General features: G+C 41.6%; 1 protein-coding gene across 1 annotated transcript; it reads right to left on the bottom strand.

Moving 5' to 3' along the window:
• Window positions 1–15,220: 15,220 nt before the first annotated feature.
• On the bottom strand, window positions 15,221–18,027 carry LOC128708633 (HIRA-interacting protein 3-like). Its single transcript, XM_053803613.1, has 5 exons — window positions 16,574–18,027; window positions 16,122–16,486; window positions 15,909–16,059; window positions 15,549–15,838; window positions 15,221–15,489 (listed from the first exon to the last, which is right to left on the bottom strand). The coding sequence occupies exons 1-5, from the start codon at window positions 18,025–18,027 to the stop codon at window positions 15,221–15,223; spliced, it is 2,529 nt and encodes an 842-aa protein (XP_053659588.1).
• Window positions 18,028–20,414: the final 2,387 nt, after the last annotated feature.

The following is a 20,414-nucleotide window of genomic DNA, read 5'->3' as shown; positions in this document are numbered from 1 at the left end:
CTGGTACGCACCATCCACTGCCCCTCTTACGTCTGATTCTACGATCGGGTACGTGAAATGCTCCCCCATAACATCTGTATTCTGCCGATCTTTCCAGTGCCGGGTTCGGATACGGAAAGTGAAATGAAACAGAAAAAAAAACGCACACACACAAACAAATAGTCCGATTTTTTCCTCATCCCCAATACTGATTTACATACCCTGCGTCACGCTTGCATTCAAACGGTCCGCGAAGAAGCGTTTGTGGGCCGGAGCACGTTTTTCCCCCTGGTCAGTAAGCCAGAAGCGTCATGTTGTGGGTGTACAGAACAGAATGAGCAGAAACTCGGTGTTGTTTTTTTTTTCGCCCAGATTTGTTTTGCTTTTACTCATATTGCACATCTGTGCCGGCCGATCCGATGGCCGATGGATTTACATGGATGCAACGAGGCAGGGAAGATGATACATGAGTTGAAAGAATGACACCATTCTTCTGTGACGATTGATTGAAGCTTCTGTTTCGTCTTTGCATTCGTTACCGTTTTATGCACATGTGTTTCTGGTGACTGGCTGGAACCATTTATTGACCAGCGGGAATATTGACGTGAAGTCAATTGTTGGCTTGCGTCAAATAGCGTCATTGTTTGATTGCGGTTTGCGGAAACGAATATTGTTAAACAGGAGCGTTTTAACTACATTTACTTATTGTCTCACTTTGCCAAAAAGATTGCCATAATAGGCTCATTGTGCGTTGGTTAATTTGCATTTAAACCCTTATTTTTTACTAGTCCGGTGTTTCAAAAAACGTCAGATTGTTTAATTATTATTCCAGAATATTAACAAAATATTATAATACATTCCATTTTCGATTAAACATCACACTGTCAGTAAAGCTGTAGCTGTATTTAACAGGTCGAAAAATTTTACTTACGTCTTTTGTATGAGGAATTGAACTGAATGTCATGGTGGAGGGTCAAGATTATTAAACCATTTCGCAACCTTCATAGTCAACGGACGCCAAAAAACACTAATATTAGTACTGCATTTTCTCGAAGTTTCTAGATTTCAGGGAAATCTGGGAAAATTCTACTCGACTCCTCCTAATCCTCCGATAAACAACAAAGTTTCAACCTAGGCAGTATGTTCACATCTACATGAAAATGTCGAATGTTGAAATACAACATTGTCTAAAACAGTACTCAGAATTTCTCGAAGACCTCCGCACCGATTGATTTGAAATTTCAACCAATTTATATTTAACTTACCCGGTAGATCTTCTTTTGAAGAAAACCCAATGTGTTTTTTTTAGATCTTTTTTTTTTATTTGGTGCAAATATTCAAATAACCTCTAAAAAAATTTGCCAGACTATAAGTACAATAGATCTTGTTTTCATAAATACTTTAAAAAATACCTTTACTCTCGTAGGTTTTAGCAAGTAAACTAGATATGTAGTTTTACCTTAAACCTAAACCCACATTTCAAAGCAGACAAATTTAAGTATTACTGTGCAACTATCGGCCTAGGCCCGGGTCATCCGAGAGTGCATCATGCCACGAGCATTCGTCCTGCTACCGAACGTAACAGCGCGCCAAACTGGTGCACGACAGTAACTTCAGCTGCTGTACAGCATGCCGCCACAACACGTTCCTAGAAATCCACACACACACACACACACACACCGATCTGGTAGTCATCGGTGAAAGCTTTCGCGCTCTAACGAACCAGAACGGAAACGCTCGTGTAAAAGTGTCCCTACGACAACTGGATTGCCACAGCCCGAAAGCAGGAAATGGGATCTGCCATCCACCGTGGTACGGAATGGTGAATATTGCTCAATTTCCATCACGCTGACGAGTACGGGTGTCTGCGAGTGGCAGCAGATGATTCGAAGTCAGCGCTAGGTTTCTGTCGCATCCGGCGTGTGGTTCGCGTGGATGGGTAGTGGAGGAGCAGAGGGACGGCACCATGCTACAATGTGTAGCGATGCACCCGATGCATCGCCCGGCTCGGGCTGTTGAGGTGAAGATGGTATAGAATCTGGTAGAAAATTACATTCGGTAGCTAGTGTCGTTCTTGCAAATCTCGTCCCATCGCCGCATGTTTGTGGTTAGCACTGTTTTCGATGTGCGTAGAAAAACGGGAAGCCGGAGCATGGCCAGTCGTGTTGCCAGCGGGCAAGATAACGCATTTCGAAACCGGTGGAAACGGATGTGACAGAACTGCCAAAGTCCCTTGAATGGAATTCAGTGCATTGTTTTTAGCAAATGCCAGATACATTTTTCCTTCGCTCGTTACTAACAACCTATTGTAAATGGTTAGCGAAGATGAACAGCTTTGGGATTACATTTTAATAGAGTTAAGCTATATTGTTAAATATAATTTTCTACTGTCTCTTTTAAGCGATATTCTTCTGTTAAAATGGAACAAAAAGGTAAAAATTAAAATCAACTTTAGCTCAAGAATAACTTTTGCTCAAACATGTAATAGGTTTTGTTTGTTTAGCCATTGCTTCGAATGTATGGATGGCCTAAGTAAATCTTCTGTTATGCAAATTTATACCCACAACCAGGCAGGTTGTGTCTAAACGATACTGTATCCTTCTAAACGAAGGACATTTGTTCCGTCAGGAAAAAGGACCACCCGCTACGGTGACATTTGACTGACACATTTGCATTGACATTTGCATCTGTTAAGCCCGTAACTGAATGTTTCAGCCACGTACCACGTAGTTTGCCGGCGGAAGGTTCACGTAAGGTTCTTGTATCACCTACAAACAAAAAAAAAAAGGGGGGAGGGGAAGCCCACAGTATGCCCCATCGGGATGCCTGTCAGAAATATCACAAGGACACAGTTTGTCTTCCGGCAGCGTACCGGGCCAGATGCAGCGGAGAGGATTGTTATGCAACGGTACGGTAGGACGGTATGGAGGATCGGGCCATTACATTACAAACACCCGAGTGTCGCCCATGGTTCGATGGTTTTATTCTATGGCCAAACTTTGGCCGATGCACCACAACCGAGCACTGTATGAAATTTTGCAGCTTATGCCATTCGATTCAAATTAACTGCGCCGTCCGTCACAGTGTGTGCTCGGTGCAAATAAAAGAGTCTGAGCGAGTGAAAGGTCCTGCGTACGTGCAGTACGGATGGAAGCAAACCAGTCTTTTCATAATATTTGCAATGCGAGTGATGATGTGATTTTTATTGCAGTTATTTACTTTAGTGTAAATAATGCCGTGTCTCTGAAGGTTAATTTTACCTGTCTTACAAAAGGCAACACAACGAAGATGAAAATCATTCTGCTTAGGAAAATAGATCACTCTCCTTTCAAGTGTCCAATAGTCGCAAGCATTTGTAACTGCTGCCCGAGCTAAAGCAGTCGTTTTTAAACTGCAGACACTGCACAACATGTTCCGTCCAGCTAAAACGATAATGCTGTGTAATGCTCCAACCTTATCCACAATACCTACATCATAATCAAAGTTGCGAACGACTACAGCTAATCTGGGCTGGTTTATGCAAAGCTTACAGCTTCCACCGACCGGAAAGGCTATCCTTATCAGGCGCCTCAATTGTTACTCGTAACGCTTCACGTATAATCTTTTTATTTTTCTTGCAGTAATTCTCTCATTCATGGCGATTTTATCCGAAGAGCTAGTTGAAGAAAGCTTCCATCACCACGCCTCTATGTTCCATCGTTCCAGCTATATGTAAGATGGCTGGAAAAGAGATGGAAGTGTGTGTGTGTGTGTGTGTGGGTGTTTTTTTTTTAACGACGTATAAACCAACCCAAGAAAGTGTGTACACACTAGAAACTCTTTTTCCGGGCCCAGCAGTTTTTCTTTTCAGATGAGCAGATGAGAGGAAGGAGGAGGTTTTCTGCAAAGTCATTCGGTTCGGACGAATGATTAAGTTTGGATTGAGCTCGACGTTCAACGATACGGAAGGTTCGGCAAATTCATATCATCATCTGCGTCGGAGTGTTCCGTTTATCGTCCGGAATGAGATGGTCGAGTTCGGTATCCATCTTGACTCTGTCTCGAACAATTCCCCTGGCATGCAGTGCATACGTATACATTCCGTGTGCGAAGTTTCGCTGTGGAAATACACATCACTGTGGGGTAAATTGTTACAATTAAATCTAAAATCATTGTGGAGAATGTTATCAACGTATGTGGCTGCTAAAATATGTTCCATCACGCCTGGGTTAAAGATGCAAAACTATCGAGAGAAGATTAATTTTGGTTTATGGATAAAACGGTTTCAGTTCAGTTCAGCCGAACAGGGTGTGTTTTGCATACATCAAGAACTACGTGTAGTTCAAGAACTTTATGAGGCCATCGAGAGAACTGTGGTCAACTTTACATGGCTTTTCCTTAGGCATTGTGAAAAGGCGCCATCAATGGCTGATACAAATAAAGGTTGTCCATCTCCACCTAGAGATCTCGTTGTTTGATTAGCCGAGGTCAAACCATATACTTATGCAGTATCCTTGTAACAAAGACCAGCATTGTCATCTCATATTACTTCTTGATGTACACTAACTGCTACGGCTACTTTCGGAGGAAATGTTGTGAGCATATCCTAAATCTCCGTAAATTGATAAGCAAATAATGTGTCATTTTCACTAATAGTCAGCCGCAGAAGAATCATTTATGAATAATGGTTTGAAGATTTACAACACGCGACCGTTCCCGACTGACCCCTCTCTCGACCTCCAGGTATTTTTGAAGAAATCGTCTCCCTTTGGCGAGGGGCTCTTAGACCAATGTTGAACATTTTACGATAATTTTGTCCACGATCTTTACCAGATATCAGAGTGGTGAAATTGATCTTCGGTTCAACGTTACAAGAATTCCCGAAGGGTGCGTTAGTACTATGCAGGCTCGATCACCTTCACCTGGCGTACACATGAGCTGCACGTCGAGTTGAGGATACTTTGTTGGATTCATCTCAATGTAGCAAAGAACCCATTTAAAATTCAATAAAGTCATTATTGCATACCATAAACCCATACTATATTTATTCAACCTTCTCATAAAGCTGAAAGACCCGCTGTTGACCCGAAGGTCTCAGATTAACTCATTATTTATTTAAACATGTTGGAAAATTTTCCAGAACGTAGAGGATGTACGCTGAAACGTACTATCGATCTAAGGGAAAGGATTCTGCTTTCTTCGTATATCTCACTAATGCAAGCGACCCCATCCATTGTTTGTTGCATGTATTCATCACCATCAACATCCATTAATGTATTGTGCGAGTGGAGCGAGAAAATACACACTACGCTCATTTTTCCTCCAATTTCTTGAATTTCAGAAACGAAAGCAAAAGCATTGCGAAGACCTTCTAACTTTCCATCGGAAGCTCCATTCTTGCGCACTGCTCTATCGTTTTCATCACCTACGCCTTAGAATGTCGTTTACACGCGCATTGCGAACGCTGGTCTCGCAGGTCCGGTACGCTGCAGCAGATGCATTTCCATGACGACGCCATTTCCTCTCATTACGTCGCCATTGAAGAATGGGCAAGCAACTCGATGCGCCGACTGCATAGCTCGGGATTCTTTTTCCCAAGAAGTCGCCGCGTGTCTAACAATCTTGCGGGGCCTTGAGCGGTCGTCAGGTGTGGCAGCGCGGTCGTGAAATTAAATTTCAACATCCTTCTCGGTGTAAATCTCCCCGCGGAACCACCGGCACGTGATGTGTTGATGAGAATGCTGCCAACCAACAGCGGGGCGGTTGGGTTTTGCTGTGTATTTCCACTATGTGCATTTCCTGTCAATCGATATCCAATCAGCGGCGATGGATGGTGCAGCCCGCGACACGGAAGGTAAAGTTTGTTTGCTATCAGCTCCGATCTGATCCGCGGGGCGGGTGAGAACAACAGCCGTAAACCGAAAGGCGGATGCAATTGCAGTTCGGATTAAACCGAACGACCAACCAAATGCATTCCGGCAAACGGTCCAAAAGAACAAACGTGGCGCGCATTAGTAAGCAGGGTGGAAATAATTATTCAATTTAAACTTCGTTCATTACGTTTGGTGGAGGAAAGTTTTGTTGTCGCGGTGGTGATTGTGTTTTTTTGGGGGGGTGGGGTGGGGAACACTGAGCTAGTGCACACAATGGATGTTTATGGTACATTAAATAATGCAGAATTGTTCACTACTAAGCATGGGTAATGCTGATTTCAACAAAGCAAGTACGAATCATTTGTACTGTTTGCTTTAGCTGAAAGGCGTTGCAATAATGCCACCGTTGTATGCGAATGACACCGGGAAATTCATCAACCTTTTGTTTTTGCTGACCATTTACCAAACAAGGGAACTCTGACTGAGATAGTTCGAAGGTTTTTTTTGGCGTTTGACGGAAAGTATTGATTATTGATTGACAGACGACCGAACTTTACTCGACAGTTTCTCCGAAACTTCCAGCAGCATCGCAATAACGTGAAAGATTTCTAGTGTCCGTTGCTATTTACTGGTGTTAAATCGATTACTCGATCGATAGTACATAATCGATAGTACATACTATACAATAATTTTAATTTACATAAGCATATTATGTATGTTACTTAGAGGATGATATATAGCCAGTATGGTTATCAGTGCCCAGAACTTGTACAAGATCTGAACTTTGAGTTTTCTTGACCAGGTGTATTCACTAGCACTTGATGAATATTGTTACGATATAGATGAAATATTTTCATCTTATTAGCCAAATTCTAACAAGTTTTCAATCATGAATGGCTTTATTAACTTTCCCTTATCAAGTTTTTTGTAGATTTTTTTTATTGATTTTGTATAATATTTTAAGAAACTCTTGAGCGGCTTTTTAAAAATCTAAAAAAAAAATATGCGTTAAATGTGATTGTGTAAAAGTTATTTTTTGTTATTTTTTCAATAACTGTCATTTCAATTTCCATGAACGTGTATACTTTTACAGGAAAGTCTATAATTTTATTTCAAATTTGCTTAATTGATTCCGAAAGTAATTTTCTTTAATGGTAAATATTCAATTAAACGAACTGAGTGTAGGGTCCAGTGTGTCTCTCTTTGAAAAAATGTCAGCAAAAGTAATGAAACATCGTCATGAAATGGGAAAAAATACATGGAACTCAAGAATATTGCTTGAAGGATTGTAATAGCTCGAAACCAACAATGAAAGTTTTCATTTTTTCATGTAAGTTATTTAAGGAAATAAACAGACATTAACCGAAAATGCTGGTTTATCAAAATGAAATAAAACTACACACAAACGTTAGGAGTTTTCCAGAGCCTTGAACGGCAAATAGTAATCTATTTGCGCCTTATCAGCATTATGTCTACATTGTGTGTATAAAATTCTTCCTGTAGACTTTAAGATTCATTGGAAACGTTAAGACACAGCAAGAAAATTTATTGTTCGTGAAGGCGAATGGACTACAGAGGGTTGATTCACAGTTTGTTTCCACTGGTACATCGGTACGCGTACAATCCATTTCACGCACAACCGTTGTTGCACAAGGGAAAAAAGGGCCTAGAAATTTGCCTCCTGTTTGTTGACTTGCTTCCTTCCGCTTCGGATGCGCCAGGACATCAGGACGAGCGAGCTGGCGCTGAAACAAACAAATCGCACCCGGAACCTGGCGCCTTCTCCGGTACGCAGATGGAGCGTCGGTTCCGGCCATTTCCGACGCCGTGTTTTGCCGAGACAAACAACATCGATGGCCGCCGCCGTGCATGCGTATGTGTGCACGTTTACGACGGTGAAAGTCAACACGGCACTAACGGCGGTATGTTTCTTTGTCTGCTCTTCAATCTCGAATGCTTTCGAACTTTTGGCGTTGGCTTGTTTCCACCACGTTGTGCAGTATATCATACCGGGGTAGATCCTTTCCTTTTCTTGATGCCTCAAAACTTTAGCGAAAATCCTTCCCCGCCCTGGGTGGCGGGTACGGAAGGGAGGTGAGCTCACGTGCAAACGGTGAAGAATAGACTTCTTTTCATCATTTACCTTGACGGCAATCGGCTCTTGCCGGTTGGTGCCATTAGATTTGGCTCGTGTTTGTAATTCTTCCACTCGATTACATCGTTCCTCCAACAGCTCAGGTAAGTAGCTGATTGATGGATGGATGTTGAATCCGTGATGCGATGGTGCGATGTTGCAAAGGCATGGCCGGAACTGGTCGCCCGTGGAAAAACGAAGTGCTAGAACGCTTTCCCACTTTACCCGGGTGTGGAATGGGACGTTTCAACCTACCAAGTTGGGAAGGACCTCGCTTGGAAGGACCACAACAAGGCAGTGCGCGGGTTGCGGAATTGCCATTCGGTTGGAAACATTCACACGCCGCGTCGGACGGTTACTATCGGCTATAGCTCACTAACGATAGCCCCGTGTGGGTGCAGTGAAGCGGAATGGGAAAGAAACCCGAATGAAAGTGTAATCGCGAACCCAAGTGCCACGAGTAATGGTTCATTCATATGCAAATGTTATGCAAAAAAAAGGACACGCATTATGCTGGTGGGCCACGTGTAGGTGGCTCGGCCGATGCTCGACGGGCCGTAATTATTGAATCCGGTCAGGCCCGATGTAATTATTTTTTATCGTTTCACCGTGCATCTTGCTGCTTTGCCGCATACTTCTGCAGAAACTCGGCATAGTTTACATTCCGGCCTAAGCCTGCGCTTTGCAGTGAAATAGTGACAGTCGTTTGCGTTAAGCATACATAAATCGGTTGCGTTGGAATGCATTCGTAATGTACGGATTGCTGCTAATGGATGTAACTTTTGTCCGTGACATTTTTGACCCAGAGGGGATTATGTGCAGCAAAGAGGAATAATTTGAACCGTTTGTAAAACTCTTAACAAATTAAATAGTTTTACGTTCATCAGTTATACTGTGAGAAATGTGCTATTTTTGTGCACATTTGCTGACGAGCTTCAGTACATCTTGAAAACCAAAAATGATTAGTTTTATTAATACATTGTGTGCTTATAGTTCTTTCTCAAGGATTATGGGAGATAGAGATGGAAACTTCGGAGACTTATCTTATCTTTTTTTTTTTCGTTAGAACGGCCTGGCCGCATTGACTTATTTTACCACGTAGCCGGATAGTCAGTCCTTGCTACGGGGGATTGGCCCGGATGGGATTTTGGTCCAGTCCGTTCGTGTGAAGACCGGCGCCGCTACCATCATACCACCGGGCCTTATCTTATCTTATATGAGTCAACCCAGCTCCTGGAATTGGAGATTAACGCGTCAAAAACTAAATTGATGGTGACATCACCAGCATCCCTACAAAAAATCCTATCCTATGCAGATATCTCAACACTGAAGCCGTCCAAAATTTCATCTGTCTTGGTTCATAGGTCAGTACCAACAACAATATTGATGTTGAGAAACGCGCTAGGGTGCCGACTATCATCTGGTCTGAAGACACTTCTCTACTCAAAACAGGAGTTGCGACGAACGAAGCTGGGACTTTATAGAACCTATAGAGTTTCAGTATTCACACGCGCCTTTAAGTCATGGATTGGGTCCAAAACTGACGAAACCCTCTTAGCCGCGTTCGAGAGAAAGATGCTTGGAAGGATTTTTGACCCCATTTGTGAGGAATGATCATGAAGAAGCCGCTGTCCTCTATGAGCTGAATGATGAGCTCAATATCGTACAACAAATTACTCGCCAGAATCCTGTTGGTTACGTCATGAGAATGATACCGGACGACCCAGCTCGCAAAATCCATTCAGGTCGTCCACATATACAGAGAAGGCGTGATAGACCTAAATTGAGATGGAGTGATGGTGTTGATGCTTCCGTCAGAAAAGCCAGAATGTCGGATTGTCTGAGGACTCCAATAGCAGGCGAAGACCGCGAAGCGATTGTAGCGTCTGATAAGTATGTTTAGTAAGTACGTAAATTCTTATGATCTAGGTTTGGTGAACTACCTGAAGGTATCCACATGATGCGAAGGTCTATTTATTATTATTATGCGTTGGACGTTCACCTTCAATATATTTAAAGGATGAAGATGATAAGTCTTTTCAATAAAAATGGGCAAAAACATGTGTTCGATATTCATTCAATAATTCCAGTGCTATTGCACATCTGATAGTAGTGAAATATTCGAATTTTCCTATTCGATTGTTAGTTCCTCTAATGGACATTCTGACATTTGTCAAGAGTAACGCTAACTCAAGAATGCACTGGTGTGAGAAGTAAATTAAGTAAATTCACAAACCTATTGCATATGTCTAGAACAAAATTGGTCTTGCAATAATTAAATTTACCTATAATATAGGTGAGATTTTACAGTCTTTCATAAATGGAAGATGTCTTTTAGCTTAAGAATTGTCATATTCCTTTCATTAATTAAATTTTCAGCTTAAATTATGTATTTTTATAAATTTAATTATTACATTTTTATGGATGAATTAATCGTTTCCTTTTTAAAATAGAAGAACTATTCTTATCATATTACTCAACAAACGAGAGGTTGAGAAGTCGGTGAACAACTTTAATAATCTTTTTGTAAACGAAATCAAGATGCATTTTTAATCACACATTGATAGATTTATAGCTTGGATGAAATTTAAGTACATTTCTATTCATTTCCCTTGGTAATGTACACAACTCTATGCATAGTTACAGTATCGGGTGTGAAAGAACACAGCACCAATAAAAAAAACATCCCTGTTGAAGATTAGAAAACGTGCTTGCAATTCAAAATAGGGTTAGCTAGGAATTTGCTCTAAATTCTGAACAGTTATGAAGCAACAACCCATCGCATTCGCCCATGCAAATGCCAAAAATGCAAACAGCTCCTAAAATACAGCGGAAAAGCAAGTGTCGCTATTTAGCCACCTCGACCCCGTAGGGCCTCCACCCATCACCTCCCCTTGCGTGCGATGTTGTGTGCAGTAGGGGCAAACGGATTTCGCGCTTGTTTGCTTCTATTTTCATTCGCCCCACACACCACACCAAAGCGGCCGAGACAGCGAAGAACTTTGGTAAGTATTTGCGCTCGGGACGTTAAGGGGGGGTGGGGGGCTTCCTTTTGCGCCCAGAGTGGGTGTTGTTTTTACCTTTCGGTTGTGATAATTGTTTACCTGGGGATTTCATTGCGGCAAGAGCATCCCCAAGAGCAGCGTGTTGCTTTACGCACACGCGGTGCAAAATAAACAACACGGCAGTGCGTAACCGGGCGCACCGGGCTGTGGCTTTATTTGCAACCACAGGCGAAAGATCATCACCGCCGCTGATCGTAGTAGGCCGGTGGTAGTGCGGTTAGAAAAACGATGCCCTTCTTCGGTTTTTTTTTTCTTGTATGCCTTTCCCGATCGATCTGTTTTCCATCACTATTCACAACCATTTCCCTCAGATTGCGTTTTCCATCAACCTCACAGCAAGTAATCTCGGGCGTTCGTGGAATGGCGAGTGGAATGGAACGCACAGAGCAAAAAATCGACTGGTCGTTGACGGTGCCAGCAAGGGCGCGAGAAGAAAAGCAAAGACGCCACTCCAAACGTGCCCCATCTCGACCGTCACGTCACGGAGTGACAGCACACGCGAAAGTGTGCCGGAACGGAAGTCAAGGACGCAGAAGCCATTCCGTGGACCATCTTTTCGTGGAAGACATCGTTGACAGTTGCTTTGCTTCTCACGCTTCTGGATTTGCTTCTCCAATGCCCGCCGGGCGGCACAGAATCTTACGGATGACATTTGGCTTAACGCCGTTTGCATGCTGTGCCGTTCCAGCAAGGAACATCTTGTTTTCCGTCGCACAAAAAGTCACGAGTTTTCGTTTCCGATTTTCTACCACAACGTCACTGTTAAGGTTGCCTACCTTTAGTTTACGCTTGCGTTCCTTGCCGGGTTCGCTATTACCGTCCGTGATGGTGATGGTTGCCCTAAACAGGGCCAACAGAGTACAACCGAATGCACAACTCGCGGGGAGGTCTCGTGAAGCAAATATCACTCGCTGGTGCTGGTTGCTTGGAACTTCATTCGCTGTTTTCGCACGTTCCGCAATGGGGAGGCTTAGAGCAACGACACGGCACAACAAAAACACGCCCGCCACTAGTGCTGAGGAAACGGACGCGAAACCAGCCCGCCCCGTGTTATGTTATCCTTTTTTGTAGCCCCGTTTGTTTTGCCGATGGTTGCTCGAAAACCAAGGCCCCGTCGAGAGTGGGCCCAACCCCACTCGCTTATATTATGTTGGCCCTCGTTCGCGTTTTGCACACTGGCACACTTCTATGCATACAGACACACGCGATTCCTTCGGGCCTGGCGCATCCGCACACACGGCAAGGCCCTCGCCCTCGTGCACACGCACACGCTGCTGTCGGGTAAATGTGTACGTGCGCTGGGTGTTTTGTTTTGGGTGGGGATTCGAACCCGGCCGAGATTACAGCGCGCGGACACGCACTAGGCACGCACCGAGCGTTTTCGGGGCCGTCAGCGTTTGGTCGCGGTCTGTCGTAGACTGAGCTGACGAATTTCGCATTCGCTGTTTTGTGGTAGCGTCGGCAAGTGGAAAACGGTAAGCCGAACAGCCGAATCGCCATCGTGCAGATGGAGCCGCCCGATACCGTAGTGTGAGCGTTAGCGTACAGTGCGTAACGTATGAATAGAACCGCAAGGGGAATTTTTTGGTTTTCGTTACACAAGTTTTGGTGTGCATCATTGTATTCTTCCATGTTTAATGCAGAACAATTACATTCCATCGTTTCCCAAAACATTTACAATCATATTTTCAATAAATTGTGTTATTCTGAGCATGGATGCTTCACTAATGTTGTTGGTAGTTCTAATTTATTTAACAAATTCATTACATAATTAGATATAAAAAATTATTTAATATTCTGTTTTACTAATTCTGAAAGTGACTTTTTGTCTTGCCGGAAGCAGCCAGAGGAACGTTTGTTGCGGGACGAAACGCTAATATTTTTTGCGTGCCATTTTTATTCGTTTTTCCAAATCCTCATTTTTTATTTGAGTGACTAAATAAAACTTGCTTCTTGTTTTTCTTCTTTTTTTATTAAATCTTTCTCTCTTGTCCTGTCATAACGGTTTAGACAAGATTTGAGCATAGGCCTAGTGAGTTAACCTGGCAGCCGGTTATCATGAACCCAGTTAATGTCAATCGTTTAACTCTTAATTATCTGCGGGTTAAAACAATTGAACTGATTCATGAATTTGCCCGTGATTTTAGCATTTAATTAAATTAATAAATTAAATTTTAATTAAATGCCTATTTAAAACCACACAGCACCCACTGTAAACGGCTGGTCGAGTAATTTTCCGACCATAATCCGAACGTTCTAATGTTCGTAGATTTTCCGACCGTACCGATTCTCATCGGTAGTGGTAACGGACACACACACCACTGTTTGGCTTGCGATTTTCCATGCGCACGTTTTTCGCGTACCTTTGCACCAATACAAGCGGGTGTTTGTGTGTGTGTGTGTGTGGGGTGGAGCGCGAGCATGTGCGAGAGAATGTTTTGCAACATACCAATTCTGCGTTCTTCCCAAAACACTCTACATGGAGACATTTAACTACTCATACATTCGCACCGTGCATCGTGGGGTGGAAAAACATCGGAAAAACATGTCAAAGTGTTGGTACTAGTACGCATCGGGACAGTCACCACCAGTACGGCCGGTGGTTAAATGTGTGTCTGTGTGTGCGTTGTGCGAAAGGGGTTTCGCTATGTTGTGCATTTTCCCGGCAGATTAGAGATTAACCAAAGCGGTCGGAAGATAAGCGACCAAAGAGATGCTGGTCGAATGCTTATGGATGCGTTCCTTCTTTTTTGCGCTCGTCACGGTGTTTGTGTGGAAGAGGTTAGAGTTACGGGTTTTTTTTCCGATGCGCAAAGATGATTGCGAGTGCCACACAAAGAATGTGATATATTTCTTTCTCTTTAGCTTTTGGAACTAAAGCACGAGTCAAATGTTCTTATGTGTTGAAATGCTAGTACGATTTTAGTGACTAGTTTTTACCGGAATGCAACGCATTCCATTTTGTTGGAATAAAAATAAAAAAAAACATCAAAGGTTAAAGAGCGAACAAGAAGGGAAAATAACTGTGATGTAAGAACGAGATCGTGTCGTTTGTTTGTTTGTTTTTTTCTTTCCTTTGATTTTTTTTTTAATTTGGTATGCAACCATCTGCTTCTTTTCACACCGCACAGTGTGCAGTTTCTCGTGTGAGCGAGAGGAAAACCGCACAACCGGTGTGCTTGTTTCGGGGATCGAGCGTTTGCTTTCTTTTGTCCCATTTTCTTTCGCCATCTGCGTGGTTTCGTTTGAGCGTCCGTACAGCTTCCGAGATGAAGCCGTAACGACGACAGTGACCTAAATAAAGTGGGTCGTTGGTAGAATGCAATGGGGAATATGTTCTTGGTGTTATACATACTACAGGCTGAAACGATGTAGCACATAGCGTAATAAAATATATTTCACTTAATGTGTCGGTTTTTCTCCATTAAATATATCTATTTCTATATATCTATATAGTGGTTTTATGAAATTAAATTCCTAATTAATTAAGTACTAAAACAGGTAAATGTATGCTTTAATTGATGACCAAAAACATTACTGAAGTTTACCAAATTAATAATAGTAAAATGCGTTTATATTGATGAGAGGAAAAGTAATTCTCAAGTACGACTATCCCACTATAAAACTGTTCAAATTGTGTTATCTTGCTTCAAACGCCATGCATTTTTGCGTAACAAATGTATCGAAAGTTAATCTAAATTGCAACTTCAATGTCGAGTGATGGAAAATGTGTAGCATTTTTGAGCGAAGTAAAAAATGACAAACAACTATACTGCTGCTGTTATACAATATCGTTTCAATTTTATTTTTTTACAAAATATTTTGAATAAAATGATGCTCTTTGTTTTACGTTTCGCTAGCTTACGCAGCACGTGGCATAAACGCATGTTGCATGATTATATTAAATGTGATCTTTTTCTTAAAATTAATAAAAGTGTTGAATAGATAGTGTATGGCGCATCGAAAACCGGCTCACAATAGAGATGATATAATTTAGTTTTGATTGTGTTTTGTTCAGCGTAAAAGTAAATCAAAATTGCACTCATTGAAATATGAACGCGCATAACGCATAAGCGTGAGACGTTAAACTAATCATACACATAAAATCAGGCTATGCCGTAAATATTAGAGTAAAAGAGGACTTTCAAAATCTCCCGCTTTTTAAATACAATTTCAACAAATCCAAAAATTCATTCGTTTGAAGGGGTATTCGACCTGTTAGCACATTCATCTGCCGGTAAAGCGTGTTCTACACGGTTTTCTAATGGGACATTTCCATCCTGCTGTTGCTGCTCCTGTTGTTGTACGCATTCTGTTTCTAGTTCCGTTGTTTCAGTAGCTGCAGCAGACTCTATCGTCTCTTCGTCCTTCTGAAGACTCTGTTCCGACGAACGATTCACATCGGGTGCAACAGCTGTCGGTTCCGAAACTTTCTTAGTCCTTTGCCTTGTTACACGACCTGGAAAATAAAATGAGTTTATACAGAATGTTCACGGCAACCTGCTTATGTAACCCAACCTTCACCACTCCCAATGATAACACTCGTATCTAACACTTCCACTTCTTTTTGTAGTTGAATTTGTTTGCGCAGCTCGCGACACTTTTCATCCGTCGGTTCACCCTGTAGACCATGCGTCTGAAGAAATCGTAGTATCGCTTCCGCGCGCTCATGATTAGTTTCACAGCCTTGCCACAGCTTTTGATAGCGCATGTGTCGGAAACCTGCCATCTTGAGATATTCCTTCATCCGGTGAACGGATCGCACGCTTCCGTACGTGCTCGTTGATTCAGCTCTCGACGATGAAATCCTGAGTAATATAAATATTAATTGCATCTTATTATAAATTCGCTTAAGTTTAGTTACAATTTACAGCTTACTTAGAATAACGATTGTTAGAAGATTTAGCATACGTTGTGCTTTCCTTGCGATGGCAAGAGTTAGAACTCGTCGCTGACTTTGCGCTTCCACCAGGCCATGGTTCTTCCTCCGAAGAGCTACTGCTCGTCGCATGAAGAATGTGTAATGGAACTAAAGAATTAAAAAAAATATATATAAATATCCAACCACTACCAGTACGCATACCGATATACCTTTAACGTTTCCAAAGTAAATATCGTTCGGAATATCCTGCGAACGGTCATAAAACCGGCCACGCTTGGGATGCTTCTTTAGCACCAATTCTTGCAACTGCTGTTGATGATAAGCCGGAAGCTTTAGGCGTGCAATTTCTTCCGCCTTTTTCGCCCTTCGTTGGGTGTGTTCTTTCTCCTCGTTATCGCTTGACGCATCGCTGTACTGATCGGTAGATTTTTCACGCGAATAGTATTTGTTGCGCTTTTGTTTCTGCCGCTGCCAGTGTAGTTTCGTGCTCACGGTGTATACACGATCCGGCGAACCGAAATACATATCGTTTGGGACGTCTTCGCTCGATGAGCTTGCGCACGAACCGAAGGGACTGTTAAAATGGAAGAAATTATACAAGAGAATGAATTTATCTAGAGGTTCTCATGCCTGCGTGCCTCAGTGCGTTCCTTATACTTACTCATCATTGGAAGCACCCCGCTCGGATGTTTTAGATCGCTTTTTCTGCAGCAGTTCTTTTTTCACATTTACGACACGGATTACACCGCGTTTACGCATTTGGCACTTTTGTGATTCATCCTTACACCCTTCCGAAGTTTCCTCACCGGACGAAAGTGAAACGGTGTCCAGCTGTTTGCACTGCTTTACACTAACATTCGAAGAATTTTCTTTTCCCGATAGCCCCTTACCACTGCCATTGCCATCGGTATTGGTTTCTTCGTTTAGATTTACATTATCAGCATCGTTTTCCGGTTCTTCCATCATGGTCGGATCGATTATAGGTGCATCCAGTGCAACGATCTGTCCCATTTGACCGACGGCGACACCTTCCATTATTTCGAAATTTTGAACATCTCCCGTTTCATCTATCAGCAAACCGGCGGGATCCATCATTTCGTGCTCCATCGGCTCATCTTCTCGCCCAATATCTTCCACGGAACTTGTTACGATTGGGTCGACCTCATCCGTTTCGTTAAACGAATTTACTTCGGAAGCAGATGTTACACGATCCATCGAATCATTTTCCTCTGCCGCGATTGTGTGTGCTTGCACTAGCACCACGTTTTTAAATAGTGAAGATACATTCTCGGAGTGCTGAGCTTCTGTGTATGAGTTGGATTTCGTCGAGTCGCTACTGTTTTCATCTTCATCCGGGTTAGATTCAACCAGCTTTTCCTCAGCTGACGCAGAGTCTATCGTCCCGGGTGCTTGCACATGATTAGCATTATCTTTTACAGATGTTTCGTTCGATATGGCACTGGCGTAGGGTTGATTGCACGCATTCGATCCTGTTATTATTTCGATCGGTTCTATGCTTTCAATCGCTTTGGAAGAATTATGTACATCGACTTCCTTTGTTGACATAGTGATTTTTTCATTCGGTGGGACTATATTTTCGTCGTCACGTTTTAGTGTGCTCTCAGGGGTTTGTTCTGGTAGCGTTGTTAAACATGACTTGTCCGGTATAGGATTATCTTTAAGAAGATCTTCCGATGCTCCATTACATACCGTTGGCTCGCCACCGGCAAACGAATGCTTGTCACTGACATTTGTTATATTACTCGCTTGTCCGTTGAGAACCGCTGGTACATACTGAGGAGTTCGTTCTGGTGCCAAGGTATGAAGCGAGCCATTGCTATCAACTACAGCAGTAGAACATGGATCAATGTTGTACGTTCCGGAACAGGATGCAGTTTGTGGCGCCACTATGGTCGATTCAACGCTGTTACTTGCAGAAGGTATACCAGCTTCATAGCGGTACGGGTTCACGACAACCAATGTAGAGGGCATCAATTGTTCGTAAACAGGTTGTTCCAAGCTCCCATTCACAGTTGATTTGTCTGGATTTGATGCGTTTTCTTGAAAAGCTGCATACGGGCTTGACACTTTTTGTATGTAAGGATATCCTTCCATGGTTTCTGTAACTCGAGGAACTGTAAACAAATATCGGAAGAGCTGATTAGCGATTGATTGGTCTCTGCAAGTCCGAAATTTAATGTATCACGAGTAACCATTTCGCTTACCCACTTGACTTTTCACATCTGCAAGATTAAAAATGCTGTTTTCAAGTATATTTTACTGATTAAAAGAGGAAATCAACATTTACACAATTTAAAGTTCTTGTTTGTTATTTGTTGATTGTTTACCTGAAAGGACAGATTGCTGCACGGGTCGGTTCATTTAATCCATTTTGACAGTTCAAAAAGATTGAACTAAACAGCCATGAATGAAGCTTGATAGCTGTAAAATATTACTAAATTAAATACAAAAATAACCATTAATTGGCTGCCAATTGCGTAGAAAACTTATGAGTCATATTAATTTGTTAAATCATGATAATATTACATAAGTTTTCGTTAACAAAAATTATACCAGGTGGTCATGAAAGTGAAATGAAATATAATGTTGAAATATTTCGCGTGAAACATTTCATTACGAGTTGACGGTTGTAAACATAATTTATTAAAAACCAATTTAAATGATTGAAACAAGTTTTCCACGAAGTGACTCAAAAATCTCACTTACAGACAACTCTATTTATTACACATCGAATGCATAATTATGTTGCACCGGTTTGCATTGTTGTCCAGCACCGGTTATTCGTGTCGTCTAATGATTAAAATGGACGACAATGAAAAATGGAAAAAGCTGTTGATGTTTCCAAAATGGCTTGTAAAACCTTGAAAATAGTGTTTCTCATTTTACATTAAGTTCTCGTACCTAAACACCTCACACATAGATTTTCTATAATTTCGCTCATAAGTATTAAGCACATACATGCTTTAGGTAATATAAACAACTATATGTAATCTGGCACACTGTTTGTACTGCACAGCTCGTTTTTATTATCTTGTGTGCATCAAATAATTGTTTGTTCTTCAATATTTCGCTATTTTCGGTTGTGGCACTTGAAACTATAGACAACTCGGTGTGTCATTTGCAGATTACTTTAACTTTATTAAGTACATTACACAGGTCAGCAGATTTTTATTACCGGTTCTGTCTATCACATAAACAGGCTCTCTCTCATGATAAGATTTCAAGGTGAGATATGGTAATTTTAAGAAATGAATGCATAGTTTTTGTAAATTATTGAACAATAATAATCACGTACTAAGTTTAACTCGATTTTTTAACAAAACTTGCTGTATGTTGCCATTTTACGATGTGTTCAATCTAAACTGCAGTCGTTCTAGTTTCGTAAAAATATTTTCTATAAAATATAGGTTTCAATTTCTTAAAAATTGCACAATTGTTATTAGTAGTGTGAAAATGCGAATGTGTGAAAATGTAAACAACACAAATCATGTATCCAAACGCTTAAGAAACAGCAATCAAAAAATTCAACGGAACTTGAGGGGGCAAAATTGAGTAGTGAAAGTTGAAAATGGAATTGAATATTTGTATAATATGGAAAAATGCTTTTCAAATAGGATTACTGGAGCGCCATTCATGTCTTTCATCGCAAACTTAATATATTCACTCTCATGACGATTTCTCATGGGGAGAGGTGTTTTTAAATAATGCCTGGGAAAAATTATATAAGTAAAATTCCAAATAATAAATCACATGCAACTAAAGTATGAAAATTATTACGATTTGCTTGACTTCTGGATTATTAATATACTAGCAATGCTGCTAGTACTATTATCGAAGCAAGTGAGTGGTAGAAAACGGCCATACAAATGGTCATCAATATGGTCTGTAGATGTAGCTTCCCTATCATATCGTTGAACATTGCGAGTACAGCTTAATAGTTCCGATAATATTTCCCTTTCAGAATACCTTACCTTTAGCTCAATTTTGGCTTCAGCGCAGTTTGCTACGGATCCGGTCTGATGTCATCGTGATCTGAAATCACAGGACAGCCAGGCACAAGATGGAGAATAAACGATAGTTAGCGATTCTACGCACGGGTTCACTTGTTCAGTCACGCTTTTGTCGTTTGCTTTTCTGCCCGCTGCCTGGATGCTTTCAAACTACCGTTTTCAATTTAACACTGCACTTGGAAGGTAGTGCTCTGAATTTAATTGCCCGTTTGGGTTTGAAGCACACTGCACAGGGAAGTATGCAACATTGACTAAAGAAGGAAGTACAAAATGGCTGCGTACAGTAACAACTGTACCGGTGAGGCATACGAAAGTAGGGAAATCTGTTGCGAACAAAATTCTTTGAGCTGCTTCCGTTGTAAATTGTAACAGTTTTGCGTTGATCATAGTTTTGAAAGGCAAATTCGTTTGGCGAAAATGTTGACTTTTAACGGGAAAAACACGATCAATCAGCTAAGAAGAAAACTATTT

Source organism: Anopheles marshallii, chromosome 2 (assembly GCF_943734725.1).
Source record: "Anopheles marshallii chromosome 2, idAnoMarsDA_429_01, whole genome shotgun sequence".
Classification (NCBI taxonomy): Eukaryota; Metazoa; Arthropoda; class Insecta; order Diptera; family Culicidae; genus Anopheles; species Anopheles marshallii.
Note: the sequence above shows the minus strand (reverse complement) of the source record. Positions and strands in the feature narration are given on the sequence as shown.